This window comes from Vidua chalybeata, chromosome 15, assembly GCF_026979565.1.
Source record: "Vidua chalybeata isolate OUT-0048 chromosome 15, bVidCha1 merged haplotype, whole genome shotgun sequence".
Taxonomy (NCBI): Eukaryota; Metazoa; Chordata; class Aves; order Passeriformes; family Viduidae; genus Vidua; species Vidua chalybeata.
The window spans coordinates 17,212,302-17,235,567 of NC_071544.1; the positions used below are offsets into that span (position 1 = coordinate 17,212,302).

General features: G+C 48.1%; 1 protein-coding gene across 5 annotated transcripts; it reads right to left on the minus strand.

Annotated features, from left to right (window-relative positions):
* Nucleotides 1–954: 954 nt before the first annotated feature.
* On the minus strand, nucleotides 955–22,084 carry FBXO38 (F-box protein 38). Of its 5 annotated transcripts, none has more exons than XM_053956385.1 (22): nucleotides 21,995–22,084; nucleotides 19,788–19,923; nucleotides 18,736–18,869; nucleotides 17,525–17,688; nucleotides 17,022–17,187; nucleotides 16,552–16,689; nucleotides 16,139–16,276; nucleotides 15,695–15,788; nucleotides 15,302–15,432; nucleotides 14,869–15,039; nucleotides 14,485–14,627; nucleotides 13,415–13,631; nucleotides 12,356–12,475; nucleotides 11,491–11,670; nucleotides 9,571–10,260; nucleotides 7,809–7,909; nucleotides 7,554–7,656; nucleotides 6,455–6,621; nucleotides 5,201–5,346; nucleotides 4,126–4,229; nucleotides 3,797–3,910; nucleotides 955–2,853 (listed from the first exon to the last, which is right to left on the minus strand). In XM_053956385.1, the coding sequence occupies exons 2-22, from the start codon at nucleotides 19,907–19,909 to the stop codon at nucleotides 2,675–2,677; spliced, it is 3,522 nt and encodes a 1,173-aa protein (XP_053812360.1). In that variant the 5' UTR covers nucleotides 19,910–19,923; nucleotides 21,995–22,084; the 3' UTR covers nucleotides 955–2,674. The 5 variants fall into 5 exon arrangements, with proteins under 5 accessions (XP_053812360.1, XP_053812363.1, XP_053812361.1 ...); XM_053956388.1 differs by having other exon boundaries at nucleotides 19,788–19,926; nucleotides 21,995–22,060; XM_053956386.1 differs by lacking the exon at nucleotides 21,995–22,084 and adding an exon at nucleotides 21,565–21,828.
* Between the last annotated feature and the right edge of the window lie 1,182 nt (nucleotides 22,085–23,266).

The following is a 23,266-nucleotide window of genomic DNA, read 5'->3' on the forward strand; positions in this document are numbered from 1 at the left end:
AAAGCAACCCCCAGCACAGTGAGCACGAGGCTGTGCCCAGACACACTCTGGCCTTTCCCTGTTTACCTTCTGTACTATTTAGATGACATTTCCCAGGCACCTGAGCCTCTCCCAGCTGGGATCTCTGCATCCTCTCCCAGGAGCTGTGGCAAAAGCAGTGCCAAGGTCACCTCAGGCTCACTTCCCAGCCAGTGGAATCACCACCAGCTGCCTCTTCCAGCTGAACTGGACCTGGAGGTGCTCATTTCTCCTCAGGGACTCTAAGAGGGGTTGTGCACCTGCAGAGGGACAGAAATCCCACAGAGATTTCACTTCCCCAGTGTTGCTGAGTCAGAGCTGGCCCAGGGAAGAAACTCCTGCTCGATGCTTTCCCCAGAGGCACATCCAGGGCACAGAGGTGGTGCAATCCCATTCCCTCTGTCATTTCCTTACCTTGCAGGTTCAATGCTGCCCAGGCTGCCTTTGAACTCCAGCCAAGCTCCCTGTGGCACCCAGGTGCAAACATCCCTGGTTTCAGGGGCTGAGATGGATCCCAGCCTGTCCCCACAGGAGCAGAGCAGAGCTGAGAGGCCCAGCTGGAATTCCTGTGCTGCAGGAGCAGCAGGATCACTGTCCCCTCACCTGCAGGGACAGAGCTGCTCCTCCTGCCACACACCAGGCACAGGAAGGAGGAGAAGCCTGGCACAGAAACATCTGGGATGCTGCAAGGAGAGCTGAGCTGGGCAGAGCCAGGGAAACCCTCCCTTGCCGTGGTGATTGAATAAAAGTGCCCGAAACAGCCACGAAATGGAGAGAGGAGGAAGCTCAGAGCCAAAAGATCAAATCCCCAGAAAATCCCAGCTCCTCCCTGCCCCCAGCCCTCAGGAGATGACACAGGGGATTCAGGCACTGGTGTAAAATGGGTGTCACATTTCAGAGGGCAAAATTACTGCAAGGTTCAGTCGCTTCCAGAAATACTGAATATAAACAAACACTTTATTTGTGTAAATACTTCTGCAAAAGGCTGCAGGGAGGAGATACCAGCTGGAGATGTGGTGCAGAAACTCAGTAACATTTTCTGGACTAAAATGGTAAATCTGACAGAATCAATGACTCAGAGGACTTGAAACACTTCTAGAAAGGGTCACAATTGTTTTGGCTGAATTATCATTGAATACATTATCTATGGTTAATTAAATATAAGAGTTACAATAAACCATTGACTGCAATCCTGCATTAAAGCAAATTTAGTAACATTCACATTCTCTGCTGTTTAGTGCTCCTCCTCCAGTCAGCACAGAGCAGGGCTGAGGAAATGCTCCCATTAGGCACCATTCTCTCCCTCTTATTTCTAGCTCCATATTATCCCAAGAATTCCCACAGAGAGCCTGAGAAAAGCAACACTGCCTCTGCTGTGTGGAGCAGCTTCACCTCAGTTTTACAGAGCTAAACATCACAGAAATCCCCATTAGCCACATTTACCCCAAAGTCAGAAAATCACCATCAGGATGACGAGCAAAATTGGATAAAATGGTCTACACTGTACAGCTTTTACCTCAGGAAGTGTCATTTTCTAGGCTGGTACCACCAATTTTAAACAAGCATGGATGAGAGACCAGGCCAGAGCTGGGAATTGGCCTCTCTGCAAGGTCTGCCAGCCCTGGGCACCCTGTGAGTGCAACAGCAAAATGTGCATTTTACACCTGCACTGGCAGCAAATCCCCACCAAACACCTGTGGGCACTGGGAGCACCTTTCAATACACAACACACACACGTTCTGGGGCAAATAGCAGCAGTTTTTACTGACCAGATGGAAAATGTGCATTCAGGAGGGAGCACAACCCAGCCCCACATCCCCTTCTCTGCCTGCCTGGAGGGAGAGCTCAGCTTCCAGCCAGCTCGAATGGGCAGAGTTATGGTCAAGAGGGTGGAACCAACAGTCAGCAGCTTGATTTCCATAGTACAGAGTCAAATACACCATGAAAATGAAATCTGACAGTACAAAATGCTTGAGAACGTTCTGTTTCCAAGGTGCTAAACATGGGGGCTTCCTTTCCCCCCCCCAAAAATGGGTTGAATATCTCTAGAAACTACCACAGATCACCAAATTCTCTACTTCTGTTTTTTTTTTTTTTTTCCTGCTTCTGGCCTTCTTTGCAGCAGCTGGAGAATATTCTGACCCTTCCAAAAATGCACACAAGACACCAAGATTGTGCTCAACAGGTTTACTCAGACTGGACTCTTAAATGCTCAAGAAAAAGGCACAGATTAAAAGAGACTCTGATGACTCTTTTGAACACAGCAAATGGAATTGTTGTTTATAAGGAAAAAAATACTGCTATGAATTGTATGGGTTGAAAAGTTCAAATCTTCTTCCCCTTTCCTAATTATTGGCCTTCATTAAAATGGAACTTAAATTAAATTGTATAAACATATGAAATAAAGTCTCAGTATTAGGAAGTTTTGTTTGTTTTTTGTTTTTTTTTTTCTTTTTTGTTTCCTCTATGTACAACTCTTAGTTTACAATTTGTACTTTCCACTTTACATTTAACTACATCCTCCTGGCCACAGGGAGAGCCGAGGGCGCCTTGGTGGGAAATGCTTTTGCATTTGGAAAAAATCCTGCTTTTTCTTGGCCAGCAGTGCCAGGGGAAGGGAGGGAGGGAGGGAGGGAGGGCAGGCTGGGGGCACCCCTCAGATGTAGTCATCCTCCACGGGCTCCCCATTGACATCACAGTAGTGGATGAAGATGGCCACGACCCTCTGGAACACGCCCTTCCTGACCTGGCGCAGCTCCGAGATCTCCTCGCCGATGGTCTCCATGCAGATGTCAGCTGAGAGCTGCCCCTTCCTCCTCGGGGCGTAGATGGTGGCTGGGCAAAGAGAGCAAGGAAAAGGGGATGTTTCTGCCAAAAGCATTCCCCAGCCAGGCTGGTTCTGCGTTCAGACTTGGCAAAAGAGGCAAAGAGGAAAAGCCTCCCTTGACCGGCTGCGTTTAAGGAATGTTCTCTCCTGCCTTCCTCAGAGCTTTCCACAGCTCCAGTGCCTAAATCCAAATGTGTGGCAGTGGGATGAATCCCAGAGCATCAGAAAGCCTCTCCCTGAGGCCTCTCTGACATAATTCCAGGTTATCCATCACTTAAATGTTTTATAAACAACAGCAACTAAGGATAAAGCAGCAGCGCTCTCCTGAATTTTCATGGCTTTAACACCACGACTCTTTGAACATCCTGACTCTTAAATACTTATCAATTGTTTGGTAATTCAGACCTCATATTGAACTGCAGGCATCAAGCCAAGCTAAAATAAAATTAAATTACATCAGTCCAAAATAAAATTTTAAAAAGAAATTAAAAAATAAAACCAGAGAAAGGTATAGCCAAAACAAAAAATCTCTTCCTCATCCTCTTTAGATTCCTAAACTGGAGCTGGGTAAGAATACTCAAACTAGAATCAATTAAAAATAACGAAGGTAGAGGTATTTTTAACCAGGATGTTCCTAATTAAGTAATGGAAGAACATTATTCTTCTCTGCTAGCAAGCAAGGTTTTTAATTGAGCCCCAGGCACTGCCTGCCATCATATCTTAGCAGACAAGCTCCTCAATAAAAGAGCCACATCTGCAATAAATTCTAACCCACCTCATCTCCATGCCAGAGTTTCCAAGTCCAGTTTTTAACTTTTATATCAAATTTCTGTGAGCTTTCTCACTTCTCTCCAGCCCACCTTAACAACAGATCTACCAAAAGCAGCCTGGGGAGCAGAAAACTGAGAAAGAAAGGGAGGCATTGCCAAAGAAGCCAAGCAGGTTACTCACTCCTCTCATCGTCCTCAAAGTCGTATCTGGCGTAGCTGTTGGGCTCTGCTGTCCTCAGGGACCTCAGCCAGGGGAAGTCAGTGATCATGGAGTAAGGAGCACCATCCACAATGCCTGGGAGAGGGACAGGTGAGGAGCCAGCGAGGAAAACACCACCCCTGCAGCACCAGCACCCTTCAAAGCACTGATCAGCACAAAGCATCTCCTCACTCTGTTCCCCCACTGAGCTGTTTCCCCTCTTTGCCCACAAGGAATGGTCTCCAGGTCTCTGGAAATGATGCAGAGCTGCTTCTCTCAGCAGGAGCCCTCAGCTCCCCACAAACTCTCACCTTCCAGGGTGTAGATGTCTCTGCCCCAGGGGTACTTGGGGTATTTCTTCAGGTCCTCCTCAGTCCTGGTGGCCTCAGGGAAGAACTCGTATTTAATCAGCTCTCTGGGGAGAAGGAGGGAGAGGTCACAGCCAGGAAATGGGGAGGTGGGAGGGAGAAAGAGCAAAGGAGAAATCCTAATACACAACCTTCCCTTTTGTGAGCCTGAATCCATGGAAAAACTGCCCCAAGACCCTCACAGCAACTCAGCCTCCATCCCTCCACTCTGGAGAGCAACCACAGCCAAGAGGGACAGGTTTAGAACTGCTGGATGAGATCCACAATTCCCTGCTGCTGGGAATTTCCAGGAGCTGATACTGACTGAACATCACCTTCCACAGAAACCAGCACTATTTCTTGAAGCAAATCACTCTCTTAAAAATGATTTGTTTTCAGCTTTGAAGACATTTCCCAACTATTCCAACAACTTCAATGTGCAACTGCATTACTGCTGGATGAATGTGATAGTTATTGCTGGAGAATTTATAGGATTTGCTGGAGAATTTATAGGATTTTCCATGTGGGTTTACAATCTGTTTTCTATTAAATGCATCTCAACACTGGATTTACACTGCACCACCCAGAATTCAACCTTCAGTAGTAACCAAATGGATGTTTTTTTTTTTTTAATTTGGGTGACAGAGCACGTCTGGAGCTGCAGCTGCTCCAGGACACCTTGGCAGAGTCCCTGGAGGGCAAATGCTCCCTGGAGAGGGTCAGGGATGCCTGGGGAGGGTCAGGGCTCCCTGGCTGTGGGTCAGGGCTGCCTGGCTGTGGGTCAGGGCTGCCTGGCTGTGGGTCAGGGCTGCCCAGGGAAGGTCAGGGCTCCCTGGCTGTGGGTCAGGGCTGCCCAGGGAAGGTCAGGGCTCCCTGGCTGTGGGTCAGGGCTGCCCAGGGAAGGTCAGGGCTGCCTGGCTGTGGGTCAGGGCTCCCTGGCTGTGGGTCAGGGCTCCCTGGCTGTGGGTCAGGGCTGCCTGGCTGTGGGTCAGGGATGCCCAGGGAGGGTCAGGGCTCCCTGGCTGTGGGCAGTACTCACTGGTTGATGTTGGCTATGGTGTCCATCCAGCTCCTCACCCGCACCTTGTTGCGCACGTTGGGGGGGTTGCTGAACTCGTGGATGATGCAGATGTGGTAGGGGTAGGGGCCACTGAAGATCTTCTGCTCCAGAGTCAGCGTGTCCACCTGGGGACAAAGACTTGTGAGCACCACAAACACTGGGATGGGGCTGCACACAGAGCAAACAGGTATTGACCAAATGCCCACAAAATGCAGCAATGGGGGAGAATTTTAACAACACAAATAAATACAGGACTGAGGGGAGTGAAAGCTCCCCAGTGCAGCTTTTCCAATTTATCCTCTCAAGTACTGGAACTGGATGGGAAATGTCTAATTTCTGATGTCCTTCCCAGCTCCAATGTGGAAATAAACTCCATAAAATTACAGAATGGTCTAAAAGTACATTCATTCCTCAGAATTTTTGTTACAAGGAGGGGATCGGTGATTTGGGGTTTTATTCCCACCTAGTATTTTTATCACTGTCCTTTAACAGATGTGGTTTCAAAGCAAAGCTGGTTTTATGGATTTTATGTACAATCAACCTTCCCTTCTTGGCAAGCCAAGACAGGAAAGCAGGAGAGGAGCAGCACCAGAGAGGGATAAAATCAAACATTGCCAACCTTGCAGATCTTAAATGAAGCCCTCCTAAATGCTCATCAGATGATTTAAACAACTCCCTAAATGTCCCTGCTTCCAGCTCCTACACAGCCTGGGGGAGGAGAGGGTGGCTCCCAGTCCCACCAGTGTCCTGCAACACTCCAGCATCAGGAGAGGATGGAGCCTTCAGAAGCCCAAACTCTGCTGTTCCTCAGTCTAACAGGACATGGCTCAGGGGTTTCAGATCCCTGTGCCATGCTCTGCTCACACACAGCTATGAGGAGCACCCAGGTTCCCACAGTCTGAGTTATTCAGTTTGAAATGAACTCAGTGCAGCTGTCTATGATGCTTGTATCCCCAATCATCTGTTCTGTTTATGCTGGGTATGAAGCTCTGCACCTTTAAGAGTGCAGCTTACAATATCCTCTAATGCAGTGAATACTGGAGATAGTGAATGCTAATATTTAATCTAGCAGAGTATCTTAAAATCCAAGAAGCAGATTCTGCAATAAAAGCCCTGCTGGGCTTTAAAGGACCAAATTTCAGAGTTGTGCTGTTGGAACATTTCCTGCCCCAGCTGCAAAGCCCCAGGCAGAGCTCCTGGTGTGCTCCCAGGGAATGCAGGCTGGCTCTGTACCTGCTGCATGGGACGAAGGTAAATGATCCTGTTCCTCTCTGGGGGCATCCTGAGGATCTGATCCAGGACCTGATCCATGTTCAGCTTCTTGCACTGGGCGTAGTCAAAGCGATTCACAACGGGGGCATTTTCCACCTTCAGGTGTTTCAACACACGGCACCTTGTAGCTAGAAAAGGAAATAAATACCTCAGGAGCCTCCTGTCAGAGAATTTCAAGGCTGGCAGGTTCAAAAGAAGGCAAACAGCAATGTAAGTTCCAAAAGATTACGTAAGTATATCAGATATAGGCCAGCTCTTCATTTTCTCTATATTATCATCAAACTTTTCAGCTGTGATCCTGCCAGAAGTGGCCTTTTAAAAGGCCATGTCAAGTTTCATCTAATAACCTTTTCCTCCCTCTGTTTCCTTTCACTGAAATGGTCTGTGGACTGCCACAACTTCCAAAATCAGCTCAAACACAGAGGATTGGGAAGCCACACAATGGAAAATAAAAATGTTTCCTTTCTAGCAACATTGCTCATGTAATCCAGATTTCCTTCAAAATCAATGTGTGTTCTAAGTATTCTGGAAAAAAGAAATAATTCCTTTATTTCTGCTAAGTACACAGATCTGATGTCAGAAGAAAAAGTCTTCATTTGGATGGTGCAGGAAACAATAAATGACCCAATCCAGGAGCAGTCACACCCTGGCATGTGAAACTAATGCAAGCTAAGTGCCAGCACTGAAAACAGATTTTTATCACGTCAAGGAGCAAAAGTATCATCCTGTCAGCTAAAAAAAACTATGGGAGAATGAAGAAATGAGAGAAAAACAAGGTACTCAAACTCATTTCATCAACTTCTAATTACTGTATTACCACTCTTCAATAAACATCTCATCTCCCTAATTGTCAGATCATTTCAGCTGTTGATTTTCAGATATTAATCTTTATTAAAGCTGTTATAAGAGCCATTCAGAGTGGGAAGCAGCAATATTTGGAGTTCTAATTCATCAGCAATGCAGCTGATGAATACAAAATGAGCAGTGGCCTGACTTGAATTCTTTCTGGAATTTCCAATAGTGCCAGAGGGAGGAGGCAGCCCTGACATGAACCACATACCATGGATGAACATCATTTTGGGGCAGTCTTTCAGCACCAAATCTGTTATTCCACAGTTGGTCAATGTGATTCCTACGAGGTTTTTGGATTTCAAAGTCAGTACCTGGGGAAAAAAAAAAAAAAGTATGAAAGTGTAAAAATGAATGAAAAAAATAAATGGAATTTTACAAGATACAGGAAGATATGAATTAATATAATATAGCTTCAGTTCCCAACAGGTGTTTATGGTGATAAAGCTGCAGGAAAAGCCCCTACCTGAACATGATCATCCTCAATCACGGGGTCACTGGTACTGGTGGATTTGTCAGCTGTCCTTTTCCTCTTGGTGGTTTGCCTTGGCTTTGGCTTTGCTACTTCTGGAAACAAAAACATGGCAAAATCTTCCCTCTGCTCCATGTCAGGACAGCTGAGAACAGCCCATGACAATTTTTCCCACACAGGTAAATCCAAACACCTGCCTGGCTTCAGAACAAATCTCTGCTTGCTCAAACCCCACTGTCAGCTTGGTGCTCAGAATTATTCCCAATAAATATCTTTATAGATGAAAACCCAGGAATGCTGAACCTACACCACAGAAAGATGTGGAGCCAGGAAAAGAAAAGATTCATGGTTAGGTTACATTTGAATCTCTGCAGGAAACAGAACATCCTTGACAAATACAAGACCTAAAATAGCTTTAATGTTTAAATTACCTCAAATAGATTACCTCAAACTCCTGGAAAATCTGTTCTTTGTAACTGTCACTAAGTTTTTCCTAATATTGCAAAGGATGCCCAGGTATTAAATCCTTTAATGTTCCTAAGCTCCACCAGGGACCTCAAATTCCTGCTTGATTTAACAGATGAGTCTTTGAAAAAAAAAATAATCACCACAAGTATTATTTCCAACAGGAAGAGGGGAAAAATGCCCTAGAATTAATTTCCTATCATTAACAGATCAAAATGAGAAATGATTTTACTAAAACTAAGCTGTCTTTATTAAAACATATGGCATGTGCACAAAGATCCCCAAATTAATTACTGGTCCTAAGGTAGAAACCAGACATTTTAAATTTATTAGCAAGATCTCTTCTTGAAAACTGAGCTGCATCTACCCGCAGAACATCTGAGGTGATTTAGGTTTTGTTAACATTTAGAAGCACTAAATAAACTGGAAATACACTAGGATATGAAGTGTTTGAATCATTCCATGTTAACAGAGGCAGGAATTTGCCCTCAATCTTCCCTACCTCCAACACTCACAGCTGTGTAAGCAGCACATTTCATCTTTCAGTTTCATTTTACCTGCCAGATATTCCCAGCAAAGAGTCCTGGATATATGAGGTTGTGCCACACTAGGATGATTATTCTGGAAACCAAGTATATTTGAAAGAAAGAGCAAGTTCCCCTCTCACATCTGTTGTTTTCTCCCTTCATTCCAGCCCTTCAAGGGTTTTATTTTATGTCAGATGAACAAAACAATCATGTGAAACATGAAGGTGTTTAATACAAGGACAATTTTCAGTAAGTTTCATCATCCTGCCTCAAACACTTGGAAGCAGAACCCAATGCAGGTCCAAAAGCCTGGCTCAATTGTAATTATGACTTCACTGGTTGATAAAGCACCACTTATAACCTTTGCCTTCTTGTTCAGATCTAAGTGTAGCTGCTGCCTTTGCAGGGAGGATTTTAATGGAGAGACAACTTCTGTTTCAATGAATCACAGCCTCCACAGGCAGGCAAGAGTACCAAAAAAATTGCATTTGCTTTTCAATGGAGTAAAGCAAATATTGGTTAGAATGTATGGAGAACGCAGAAAGGGCTGCGTGGAGCAAAAAGTCAGAGAAACCTGATTTCCCTGGTGATGGCACCTCTGCTCCAGCAAGCTCTGACCCTTTCAAAGCACTCAGGTTTAAATCCCTGACTAACAAGCTGCACATCAGAGCTCCTGGGGGAGCTGCAGTTGCTCAGAGCTGTCTTGTGGCAGCACTGCCTGTACTCAGCTGTTACTCAGGGTGTACTCAGGGTGTGAGTCCTACCTGGCTCTGACACCAGAGGCACGTGGGACAGCCTGCTCCTGGCCCTGGTCAGGGGTCTCCGTGGATACTCCTCCTTGCAGTCCAGCTCCCAGCCCGGGGGCTGCGTGCTCTGCTCCTGGCTGCCAGCCCCACAGGCACTCCCACTAGTCCTGTCATCCCCAGGCTCTCCTGCAGCCCCACTGCAGTCTGGCAGTGTCCTAAGTGCAAAGTCTGGCCCGTCCCTGCAGGCCCCACTGGTGGAGGGGCTCTCCCCATCCCACCCCCCGCTCGTCCTGTGCTGCGCCTTGGAGGAGCAGCGGGAGCAAACGGAGCTCTCCTCGGGCTCCCTCTCGCTGCAGCCATCCCTCCTGCAGGGAGAGCAGCCACACTGCCTGGACTCCTCTCCAGCTGCTGGGCTGGTGCCAGCAGAGTGGCTCTGGGCTGCCTGGGCACAGTCAGGGCTGGGGGAAGCAGCACTGCAGGAGCTGGAAGTTGCCGTGGATCCCGGGGCGTTGCTGCAGCTGCCGTAGGAATCCTTGCTCTTGCTCCTCTCGGGCATGTCACTGGCTGCTTTCATGTCAGCTTTGATCTGCTCACTGGTCACCTGGCAGCCCTTCTCACAGCTGCTCTCCTCCACAGGGAACTGCTTGGCCTGGCCCTCGTGGCTGGTGCTGCATCTCTTCCGCAGGGGAGTCTTGCCTTTGCCGCTCACTGCGGGGGTGAAGGGAGGGACAGCAATGAGAAACCTCAAATAAACCTGAGTGATCCTCTGTGAAGGCCACTGAAAACACAGGGCAGCCCAGAGGCCAATGACAATCTCCCCAGGAATGGGAATTATTAGTATGTGTAGCTGTTGCTGCATCTTTGTAATGTCTTGCAGCTATTTTTGGAGTGATGTGCTGGAGGGTTTGCCACACAAATCTGCCAGATTGTCCAGAGCAGCTCACTGCTCACACAGGCACAGCAATATGAAAGACACACAGATAACAGAATCAAAGAATATGGAATAGTTTGGGTTGGAAGGACCTTAAAGCTCATCCAGTGCCACCCCTGCCATGGCAGGGACACCTCCCACTGTCCCAGGCTGTTCCCAGCCCCAGTGTCCAGCCTGGCCTTGGGCACTGCCAGGGATCCAGGGGCAGCCACAGCTGCTCTGTGCCAGGGCCTGCCCACCCTCCCAGGGAGGGATTTTTTTCTAATATCCAATCTAGAGAGGCTTCTGTTTTCTTAAATATGAGGAATACATCTGAGGAATCAAACAGGAACAGAGACAGGACTGAAGTTCACGTTTCAGCAGCAACCCCCAGCTGCCCCTCCTGGGTCTGGGCAGTGCTGCCAGCAGTAACAGCAGGCTCAGCTCACAGGTGAATAAAACCCCCCACAAATCATAACAGAACTTGATCCCACTGAGGTTGGAAAAGCCCTCCCAGCCCATGGAGTCCCAGCTCTGCCCCATCCCCACCGTGTCCCCAGCCCAGAGCACCGAGTGCCACCTCCAGCCCTTCCTGGGACACTCCAGGGATGGGGATCCAAACCTCCCTGGGCAGTTCCAAGGCCTGAGCACCCTTTCCATGGGGAAATTCCTGCTGATGTCTGTATTCATCCTCTCAGCTCATTACACTACCCCACGCCCCAAATCCCAGATATTGGCAATATAAAAATTGATGCAAACTCTCTCCAAACAGAGATTCTTTCCTCCCTGAAACCAGAACTGACATCCACACTGTGGGCTCACAGGCTTGATAATTTCTGTCCACTTGGGAATCCCAAAGAGGAGCTGCAGGTTTCTGATCAGTGCAGCACCACTATCTGTGTTTCTGTACAGGACCTGTGACTGGAGCTCAAATATGTCCTTCCACCTTCATTCTACATTCCAAACCAAGCTGGAAATGAACCTGAACCACATGGAAAGACTGAAGCTTAAGAAGGAATGTTGCACACCTGAAGGTTCTCTGGTTTCCACTGGATCCCTGCTCTTCTCTTCCCCATCTGAGTAACTCTGTGCAATGCTGCTGGAGATGCAGGCTCTGGAAGTGCCCATGTTCTCCTCCTCATCCTCACTGTCTGAATCATGGATGGTAATAGGAGCTGCTTTTACAACAGGTTGAATTCCACTTGGTCCTGAGAAGGAGAATATCAGCATTTCACGTAAAAATTAATCCATTTCATGGATTAAAGGGCTGAAAAACTTTTGGCACTGCTTGAAAAACTGGTAAGGAATTAATTGGAGTCAATTTAGCCACCCATTTTTTTGGGTTCCTCATTAAAATCTAAATGGGAGAAGAGCTAATTACTGCATTTCAGCATTAAAACATTCTGGTTTGGAAGGGGAGGAGTGTCACAATGGAGTGTTTCTTCATGTTGTTGGGATATTCAGTAGAAAATTATATTGTTCAGCAAAAAGTGGCAATAAAAAAAATCAAGACTGCCTTGTGTCACTACTACAAATTAAACTAACACTGGAACAGGTTGTGCTGGCTTGAGAAAAAGCAGAAACAACCCAAGTGCTGCAGTGAAAGAACGAAGGCCATGAACACCACAAGAGGCCAAGTTCATTCAGGCCTTCTGACTTTTATTATACTGAGCACAAAAATCAGGCTTTCAGGTCAAGGTATTTCCCTGCATATGCAAAGAAAGCTCTGGGCTGTAACAGAAAATAAATTCCTTCACAAAACTAAGCTGTGCTAACATAATTATTCAAAACCAGACAACCTTGCTGAAGCAAAACATCCAAAACCAGACTTACAGTGGAAAATGAATCCCTCAGGGAGACACCAAGAGGTGATTTCTTCCCAAACCCAGTTACCTGCTTGCTCCTCATCCACCTCCATGGGAACAACAGCCTGGCTGGGAGCTGGCAGCTCGTCCTGGCCCTGGCCAGCAGCCTCTCCTTCCTCCTGTGCCACCTCCTCCATCTCATTCAGGGCTGCAAAGGGCAACAGGAGGTCAGGAACAGGAAACGGAACAAACAGAGCCCTCAGACACCCACAGGAAATAAATAAAAACTGCCTTGATTCCTTTGGTGAGCCTCTGGCTTTCACAAAGTACCTCACAGATTTGTTCCACCTCTCTGTAGCCAAAGACCAGCCTAACTTTTGGGGCTTAGTTCACTCAGATTAAAGCTCCCCACCAGGAGCTGAAAGAGCAACAAGCTTTCAGTGTAGATTCCTACCTTCACCAGGAGCCTTTGTGAGTGGGAATGCAAATAAAACCCCCCCAAAAGCTGCCCCAGGATTCCCCTCAGCTGCAAACCCCCCAAAAGCTGCCCCAGGATTCTCCTCAGCTGCAAACTCCCCAAAAGTTCTCCCAGGATTCTCCTCAGCTGCAAACCCCCCAAAAGCTGCCCCAGGATTCCCCTCAGCTGCAAACCCCCCAAAAAGTTCTCCCAGGATTCTCCTCAGCTGCAAACCCCCCAAAAGCTGCCCCAGGATTCCCCTCATCTGCAAACCCCCCAAAAGTTCTCCCAGGATTCCCCTCAGCTGCAAACCCCCCAAAAGTTCTCCCAGGATTCCCCTCAGCTGCAAACCCCCCAAAAGCTGCCCCAGGATTCCCCTCAGCTGCAAACCCCCCAAAAGCTGCCCCAGGACTCCCCTCAGCTGCAAACCCCCCAAAAGCTGCCCCAGGATTCCCCTCAGCTGTAACCCCCCCCAGAAGCTGCCCCAGGATTCCCCTCAGCTGCAAACCCCCCAAAAGCTGCCCCAGGATTCCCCTCAGCTGCAAACCCCCCAAAAGCTGCCCCAGGATTCCCCTCAGCTGCAAACCCCCCAAAAGCTGCCCCAGGATTCCCCTCAGCTGTAACCCCCCCCAGAAGCTGCCCAAGGATTCCCCTCAGCTGCAAACCCCCCAAAAGCTGCCCCAGGATTACCCTCAGCCCCAATCTGCTGCTCCTCAGCGGGGCCCTCCTGGCGCAGCTCGTTCTCCTCGTTGGGGTGCTGGTGGTTGTTGTGGTGGATGTTGGGGTTGTTGTTGTTGTTCTGGTGGTTGTTGTTGTTGTCATTGTCGTTGTTGGAGTTCTGATTGCTCACCAGGGCAGAGGAGACCCCGATTCCTGTGCCTGCACTTAGGCCCACACGAGCACAGCCCTGGAAACGAAGAGCAGAAATCCAGATTTGAAAACATGGACTCGTTATCTCAACATTCCCTAAAGGAAAACCACTCTGCTGGAACTGTCTGGGAGAGCACAACACTAACAGGGCAACTGTCCCTCAGATTTCCTGATTGCAGAGGTCCATCTTCATGCTGGCAACCCAGAACTTACACTGTTCAACTCCTAATGAAAGGCAAAGTCCTCAGAGCACTTCATTTTAATCTATTAATTGCATTAATCTATTAATTTGCTGTGGGATGATGACATGAATACAAACAGCAGATCAGGGTCTTCCCAGCACACGAGGTACCATTAATGGCCAAAAGAAGCAGGTTTTACACTTTCCATTGCCTGCCAGCTTACCAAGGATTTGTGTTACAGTGTGGGAGGAGACAACATGAAGAAATAAAATTCCTAAGCTCTGAAAGCACTTCAAAAGGGAAATACTACCCCCATTTCACCCAGCAAAAAAAATCATAGAAATCTCTTAGTATTGCAAAGAGAGGCCTAAGAGGAAAAAACAATACAAAAAGCAGCAGCACAGTGAAATATCAGCAGAGACCTTGAGAGAATAAGTGAGTTTTACTTTTGACAGAATCAATGAGTTTTATTTTCTGGTCATACATTCATCCCCTGCCACTGCTCCCACTTGCAGTAGCAGCACCATTTCCCCCAGCATATCATGCTAAAAGCAACTGCAAACCAAAGTCATTGATTACCAATCTCTGCAATTAATGACAGCTTTGAGAAGAATGCACAGCACCGGGAGCACGCTGGATTGCCAATGAAATGGAAACAAGTAAAAAGCCTGGCAATGAGAAAAAGCCAAACCATTCCCTGGAATTTACCTTTGGAGGCTCTCTAAACATCTGGTCCAGAGAAATGAACTCCAAGCTTGGCAGTAACTCGATGAACTGACTGAAAGAGTCCAGCTTGATGGCATGGCATCTCACCAGGGTCAGGTCAACCAGGCGGGTCCACCTCGAGTGGTCTGGGAACACAAGAGAGGCCTTTCCTGAGGGATTCCCACCTCACTCCTTGTTTATCACCCCCTTTTCAGATCTGAGAGCAGCATCCTCTGGATCTCCATCCTGCTCCCAGCATCACCATGGCCCCAAAGCAAGCATCATCTACTGTACTTGCTAACAACAGAACAAGAACTAGAGCAGAGAAATTCTGGTTTAGCACAGAAATTCATATAATAGCTCTGAAATTTCAAAGGTGTGCAATACCTGTGATCCAATTATTTGGGTTATGTAGATGTGGGCAGTTGTAAATGACCAGATACTTGATGAAAGAAAAAACTTCATTTACAGCTTTCATACCAATATCTGTAATAATTCCTGGGTTTTCAACCACATCAGCCAAGCCGTACCTCACCAAGTCCGTACTCGTCATTTTACCTATAAAAGAGAGGAGCAGACACAGCAGTAAATTTGCCTTTTATAGCAGGAGTTTCTAACTCCTTACTGATCAGATCATTCCTTTAATAAAGCTCAGCCTTCCCAGTTTCAGGGAGTGAGGAAAATCAGATTTGGCTGTTTGAGATCAGCAGCCTCAATACATGCAACATTAATATTCTTATTAATCACTGAGCACATGATGGAAAACACAGCCATTTCTGTAATCCTTATGGTTTCTTATGGATATAAAAAAGTGTCATACACTGTAGTAAAAACTCATCAACGTAGCCTAGGTGAAGAGTTTCAAACTGTGGGAATTCCAGTTCAGCCATCTTCAAAGCAGAAAAAACACCATCTTTGGTCAAGGAAGGCTGGATCCGCACTTCGTGCAACCTGCAGGGAATTCAGAATTGCTCCTATCAAAATTCAGGCCAAAACACAGAAAACACTCAAGAAGGTGCCCTGTTCTAGTAAAACAGAGAATCTGGCAGGACTCAGAGGGTATTTGCAGTTATTTTAATCACAGAACACTCTTGTTATGCAAAGTTTGTATGCGTATTCCTTAAACTCTGATGGTTGTTCTGGCTCTTGGACGTCATTTCTAAGACATTTATTTTGAAAAAGGGGAGGCCAAGAGAGATCAGAAGGGAGGTACCTTCGTGCAGCAGTTATGATGAGGTAGCCAAGATCCACTTCAAGTGCATTCTTGCAAGCTCCCAGAACTATAGTGTGCAAATTCCTAAAACCACCTGGCAAATAAAGAACACCCTTCTTACACTTCAGCCCCACATCACAGCCCTCAGCCCTACACATTTTCACCACTGTTGTCCTGACCTTTTTCAGCAAATCAAGAAAACAAACGTTTGTACCCAACTCCTCCAATCCTGGTTCTGCTCATCAACAAATGTAACTCATTAAGAGTTAACTGCAGTCAGAATATCAAAATTATAGCCAATACAGAGCATGTTTAGCTCTATGACCATAGCTCCAAACAAGCTCTAAAAAGAATATGCTACAGACAAAACCCCCCCAGAATTTGCTAAAGCTTTAATTAATTTGTTTATTTTTATTTAGGTATGAGGGATTAGGAGTTTCCCACCGGATCTCCAGCTGTCTTCTACCACGTGCTGGATAAGTCCTCCAAGAAATGGAACACGGACCAGTTCCAAGTGCTCCAGATTCCTGGCAGAAGCCAGGCCGGTCACCAGGGGAACATACTTCAGAGAGTTTGTGGGTCCTGCACACAACAAGGTCAGAAAGACAGAGCAGATTGTTCACTTCTCCCTGAATTATCCCATGGAAGAACTAAAACACATCCACACAAATCCCTCTAGAGCAGGAAGTCAACAGAACCACACAGCACCAAGAAAGGGACAGGACAGGGAGAGATTTCTGTCCAACACCACAAGTCAAACAAGGGCTGCTCTCAGAATGTGGAATTCCAAGACTTTAACAGAACCAGATTTCCTCCATGCTCTACCATCCCCTTCAGACAGGAAGAATCCCTCTTACCAGCACAGTTCCTCATGACAAAAGCACGTAAGCTGATACAAAGGAAATCTTTAAAAGGCTGTGGTTTGGTGAGTCTCACCCACTTCAAATAAAGGTGCCTCAGCATTGGGATACAAGGAATCTCAGGGACATTCACCCCTAATAATACATAAACAAAACAAACAAACATTTTAAACAAGCTTTCAACTACCCCGCTGCATGACAAATTCCTGGCTTTCAAAAGGAAGCTTTTCTGTGCTTTGTGGCAAGTGAGCAAAGCTGTGAACACTTGAAACACAAGTTCTTCACCTTGGTTTGTCAATAATTCTTTAGAACTTGCCCTCTGCACCTGCTATCAAATATCCAACTAAGATCTCCAAGATGCCACAGCCCAAACTCCCTCTCCTCCAAAGAATTACAAATCTGCAGAGTTTCAAAGCCTTTAAATCCACCTGTGTTGAAGCCAACTACTTCACCATGACCACACTCACCTACTAAGTGCAAAGTCTGAATTTTAGCTCCTATAGGAATTTTCAGCTTGTTCTCAGGAGGAATTGGAAAAGCACCATTACGATTACGAAACTTCCCTAAAATGTGGACTTGGGGCATGTATGTCCAAATAGCTTCCACCAGCTCTAAATGAGAGGTCTCAACACCCTGGATAAAAGGAAGCAAAGCAAATGCTCTAACACCAGTTCAACAACAACATCCTCTTAACCATGTAAACTACAGAATGCAACGTTATTTCACTTTTCATTTCTAGCAAGACTTGTCTGATTAAAAGCAGAGGGATCAGAGCTTTAATTCCTTGCTGGGCTTAGGAGCACCTGGGATTCCCAGTGGTGCAACTAAAAATAGTTGTCATCAGCAAGCAGGGCCACAATTAACTCCTCCCTGTGCAGCCAGGCCTAAACCAAAGCCCTGGAAGCACCAAGTCCCTGGCACAATTTTTAACAGTGCTGAAATAGGTTCTCTCCCAAGTCCAGCCACTCACCAGCAAATTTGGACAGGCCTGCAAAGCCTCTAAAACTCCAGGAATGCTGAAAGCTTCGTGGCCACGGACTCGGCGCCTTTCCAGATACCTGGGATGAAGACCATAAAGTTGTTCAATGTCTGGCATCTTCCTCAGCAGCGTTAGGAAGCTGGAATCAGTGAAACCTAAGACAACAACAACACATTTGGTATTGGTGTGGCAGCAGACACTCGGCTCTGAAGGGAAAGCCAAACACACTTCTCTCTTTATGTGGCAGTACAAGTTCTGCGATGTTGAAAAGAAGCACTTGGTGAAGCAATAGCTTTTCTTTTACTTCCACATTCTAGAAATCATGACCTAAATACTCCTCTGCCTTGAATTTCGCAGGTTTGCTACTGTTTTCCTTCAGAGGAGCTGCGTGGCAGGGTTCACTGTGCTCTCTCCCTCCTCACAGGAAGCTTTGTGGGTCTATTTTTCCTGGAATTCCATTTATCAACTCCATGGCTAAAAAAAAATCCCAGCTGGATCCTTTATTTCAGTTCGCTATTCACCACAGCTCACACATCTCATTTAAGGATGGTTTCTTAAAGCAAAGGTCTATTTTATTCTAGTGAAAGACAGCATATAAAAAGATTTTAACTGGCTAAGTTACTTGTACTTACACCAATTTTAGGTTAGGTCTAAACACCTGCTTAATATGAGCCACAGTCAATCTCAATTTGCAAACCCTCTCATTTTCAGAATTCCCTCATTTTAGCTGTGTTCCCCACCAAATCTCAGCAGTGCAATTTAAACCCAACTGAAATCCTGGTATTTATCTATTGATCTGCAGGTGACTCGAGGTGTGACATCAAAACTTATCCTTACATTGTTAAGTGCTGGCAGATGAGTTGCTCTCTCACTCCATCATATTTTTTGCTGCCTGCATGCAAACAGCCTCTTTGTGGCATAACCCCTGGATAAACTCCCTTCCAACAATCAAACACAGATTGTATTGACAGGTGCCTACAGAGCACTGCCAGTCACAGAACCACAGAATGAACTGGCTTGGAAAAGACCTTTGAGATCATCAAGTCACCAACCTATGACCTAATACAGCAACACGCCAAATTCGTATTTACACGCAGACAGGGACTTGGCAAGCCATTCCCCAAGGCAGCCAGGCAAAGGAAGGGAAGAGCCAAGCAAGTGCAGGTTTGTTGTGCAGAGGTGGGTGGCAGGGAGCAGCTCACCTGTGGGCATGTACTCCCACCAACGCCCCGCACACAGATCCACCACCTTGACCACGCGCAGGTACAGCGTCACCGCCTCCTTCAGCTTCCGCGACAGGCACTCCATGCACATGATGTCCTGCAAGGGCAGGTACCTGGGGACAGCAGAAACAGCCCCTGCTGCAGCCTCCAGCTGTCCCAAAGCACAGCCTGGCTGCAGCACTGGGGCCTCTCTCACAGGGCAGGACGCTCGCTCACACGGAGTTTTGCCGAGCAGTGACTCAGCAGCCTCTGACACTGAATATGGAACAGTCACACAAATGGAATATTAAATGCACTCATGACTTGGTTCTCTGGCCTGTCATAGAATCACTCAATGTTTGGCTTGGAAGGGACCTTAAAGCCCATCCAGCCTGGCCTTGGGCACTGCCAGGGATCCAGGGGCAGCCACGGCTGCTCTGGGCACCCTGTGCCAGGGCCTGCCCACCCTCCCAGGGAAGGATTTCTTCCTTAAAGTTAATGTAAACAAACCCAATCCCTGCTGGCCAAGCCATTTGCCTCAACAGGTTTGATTAAGTTACTTTCTTTTTCTAGCACATACTGCGAGCTCAATTTCCAAATATTTTGGAGAGCTGCTGTTTTCCAAGAACTTGTGGGTGAGGCCTTATGTTTTGGATAATAGGGCTGAGTGAACATCTGGGAGAAGGACTTTGCTGCAGGGGAGGTCACATCCTCATCCCAGATCCCTTCTGCACATGCAGCAATTCCCAAAGAGTTACCTCCACTGTGCCCTACCCAATAGTCTATTTCTGCTCTAAAATCAGTATTTATAACAGAATTAAATCACTTACTTATTTCTTCTTCATTCTAACATTCATGACACTCACATAAATTAATTTTCAGTTTCCAAATGAATTTTGGAGACTGAAAAAAACCATTTGTCATCCCTTTTATCCACCACTCCACTCGTGGTACATCCACTGTTCGCTGTGTCACAAACAGGTGAAATTGGAGAAAAAAATAAAGAACTCTAAAATAAGAAGCACTAAACTGATTTCTGCCAGGCTGCTCACCTAAAGATGTGGCAAAGCACTTCATGAGAGAGTTGGTTCATGTAATCTTTTGGCTCCTCAGCTTTGGTAGACTCTGCCCCTTCCCTGCTCACTGCTCTCACAGTTTTCCGCCGGGGCCCCATCTCTGCTGCGAGCTCTGCTGGGAGGAAAGGGGCACAGAGTCATGAAATTCAGGCAACTGAAACACAGAAGGGACTCAGCAGAGGGGGGAACAGCAGTGAAGCTGCAAAAAACAAGGTGTGCTTTGATTAGACAGAAGGGCTCAGACAAAACCTGAGGATTATCAGGCAAACCCTCTCAACTGAGGGAGTTAAAACCTGGCTGAACCCAGGTTTAACCAGAGATCAGTTCTTTTTATGAATAAAAAAACCTTCAGAGATGCCACCCTGAGATCAAGGCAGTCACAGGGAAGCTGTGCAGAGATCACCAGCTCAGCACCAACCACAATGTTCCAGAGCAAAATAAAAGTTCAAAGTCTGTCCGGCAGGAAAAATGATTTATTTTGCTTTTTGGAAAAAAAGAGGCTCCTGCTGATGACTCTCAAAAAAATGCCCCATGAAAAGCACCTCAAACCAGCTCCCCTTGAAGGTGGAGAAAAGAAAAATATTCAGGTTGCTGAGTTCCAGCCCAAAGGCACAGGAGAACTGGGAGTCACTGGAAGCAGCGTGGAGGATCCTCTGCTCCCTCCCCAGCTCTGCCCTCCACCCTGCAGCACTCTGGGGTTCCAATGCTTCATGGAAAAACACCCACAATTACCATGAGAAGCAACAAACAAGCAACTGAAAGAAAGATTAACTCCATGCCAACAGAAAATCACCTTCTCCAGATGCTGAGAGATCCTTTCATGACTGTACCCGGCTAAGATTTGTTTTATTCCAACACAAGAACAAGACTGAGGAGGGCAAAGCATCAGCAGCCCAGTGAGCCTGGGTTTAACAGGCTGGATGCCAAATTTCAGTGGATTGAGGAAAAACAAAGGGTAAAAAAACTGGATTGAGTAAAAAAAAAGTGCAGATTTCAGCAAGGCCTCCATTGCAGCCTCCCCGTGATGGCAAAATTTGAAATAGTGACAGCTTCACTGTGATGTAATTATGGCAAAACACGTGGTTCCACACATTTTGGGTGCATTTAAGTTCCTAACTGCATGTTGCCACTGTTTTATTTTAAAGAGGGATATCCAAATGAGAAATCCCCCCTGGATTTATGGTTTGAATGGATCTCTGCTCCTCTGCACTGGGGGAATTCTCCAGCCAGAAGTGAAGGCCCTGAGCTTGTTGTTCTTTTTGGGGCAGGCTGGAAGGGCTCAGTTTGGGGTGATCGACCTCGGAAAGCCCAAAATTAACTATTTATAGACTGAATTCCCAGGAAAACATCAACCCCCAGTCACCTGGGATAACTCAATTTGAACAGAGGGTTGCAGCACAACCTAAAACCCTCCAGGCTGGCACAGCCACATGCTGGGAACAATCCAGCAGGAAAGGGAACAGCAGAAGGCAAGAGAAACGAAAACATTAACAACCAAAGGAGCAAAAATCCTGCACGACACAAACGAGACCAGCACAACCCGCTCCTGCCATGGAAGGGGGAAAAGAAGGATTTGTCTCCATGAGTCTGCACTTTCTGCACAGTAAAAGCTCCTCCTGGGGTTATTCTGAGCGCAGAATAACGCCTCATTCTACACCAGCGAGCCGACCCCATTTGAAAATAAAAGACGAATCTCCAGAGCAGGAAGAGCTTTGTGCATTCAACAGAGCAAACGGGATTTCGCGGCCCCCACCTCAGTTTAATCCCGACAGCGAACGTCGCACGAAACAACAGCTCGACGTGCTCTACTCTTGATGAGTAAACACCCCACGGACCTTCAAAAGCTTAAAGAACCATGGGGAGACTCCGCAGCAGCGAAAAATGAGGAAAAACGCGGCGAGAGCAGCGAGGGCCGGCCTGGCAAGCGCCGGTACAGAGGGGCGCTCCCGGAGCGGGGGAAAACGCCAGGACGCGGCGATTTGTGCCGAGATAAGCGAAGGAAAACCAGGTTTCCCCATAGCCCCGTCACCGCCGCTCACTCCCTCGGGGCCTGTGACAGCGGGGCCGGCCCGAGCCCGCAGGGCCGGGTGGCGGCGGCAGCCTCCGCCTCCCCGGGGGCCGAGCCAGCCGCGTCCCCGTGCCCGGACCCTCGCTGCCCTCCCCTGGCGCTCGCTGCCCCTCACCTGCCCTGGCTCCCCTCGCCGCCCTCGCCCCGGTTGTGGCCGCGGGGCAGCCCCGGCCCCGCTTCCTGCGCGGCCCCTTCCGCCAGCGCCGCCGCTTCCGCCTCCGGCGCCGCGCGGCCGCTTCCGCTTCCGGCCGCGCTTCCGGCCCCGCCCCGGCTGTGGCGCTGAGGGCGCTGAGGGCTCTGAAGGCGCTGAGGGCTCTGAGGGCTCTGAAGGCTCTCAGGGCGCTGAAGGCTCTGAGGGCTCTGAAGGCTCTCAGGGCGCTGAGGGCGCTGAAAGCTCTGAGGGCTCTGAAGGCTCTGAAAGCTCTGAGGGCTCTGAAGGCTCTGAGGGCGCTGAAGGCTCTGAGGGTTCTGAAGGCTCTGAGGGCGCTGAGGGTTCTGAGGGCTCTGAGGGTTCTGAGGGCTCTGAAGGCGCTGAGGGCTCTGAAGGCTCTGAGGGCTCTGAGGGCGCTGAGGGCGCTGAAAGCTCTGAAGGCGCTGAGGGCTCTGAGGGCTCTGAAGGCGCTGAGGGCTCTGAAGATTCTGAGGGCTCTGAAGGCTCTGAGGGCTCTGAGGGCTCTGAAGGCGCTGAGGGCTCTGAAGGCGCTGAGGGTTCTGAGGGCTCTGAAGGCTCTGAGGGTGCTGAGGGCTCTGAAGGCTCTGAGGGTTCTGAGGGCTCTGAAGGCTCTGAGGGCTCTGAGGGCTCTGAGGGCGCTGAGGGCTCTGAAGGCTCTGAGGGTTCTGAGGGCTCTGAAGGCTCTGAGGGCTCTGAGGGCTCTGAAGGCTCTGAGGGCTCTGAGGGCTCTGAGGGCTCTGAGGGTGCTGAGGGCTCTGAAGGCTCTGAGGGCTCTGAGGGTGCTGAGGGTTCTGAGGGCTCTGAAGGCTCTGAGGGCTCTGAGGGCTCTGAGGGCGCTGAGGGCTCTGAAGGCTCTGAGGGTTCTGAGGGCTCTGAAGGCTCTGAGGGCGCTGAGGGCTCTGAGGGCTCTGAAGGCGCTGAAGGCTCTGAGGGCTCTGAAGATTCTGAGGGCTCTGAGGGCTCTGAGGGCTCTGAAGATTCTGAGGGCTCTGAAGGCTCTGAGGGCTCTGAGGGTGCTGAGGGCTCCGGGCTCCTGCGCGGGCCGGGCTCGCTCAGCACGGGTTCAGAGGGATGGGGTTCCTTGGTGCGAAAAGTGCGTGTTTAGTGATTGGCTTCCCGCAAATGTTGCGCTGAATTGTTGTATGTGTAGTGTTGTGAAGTTGTGCTGTGTGAAAAATGCACATTTTATGATTGGCTTTTCGCAGTAGTTACAAT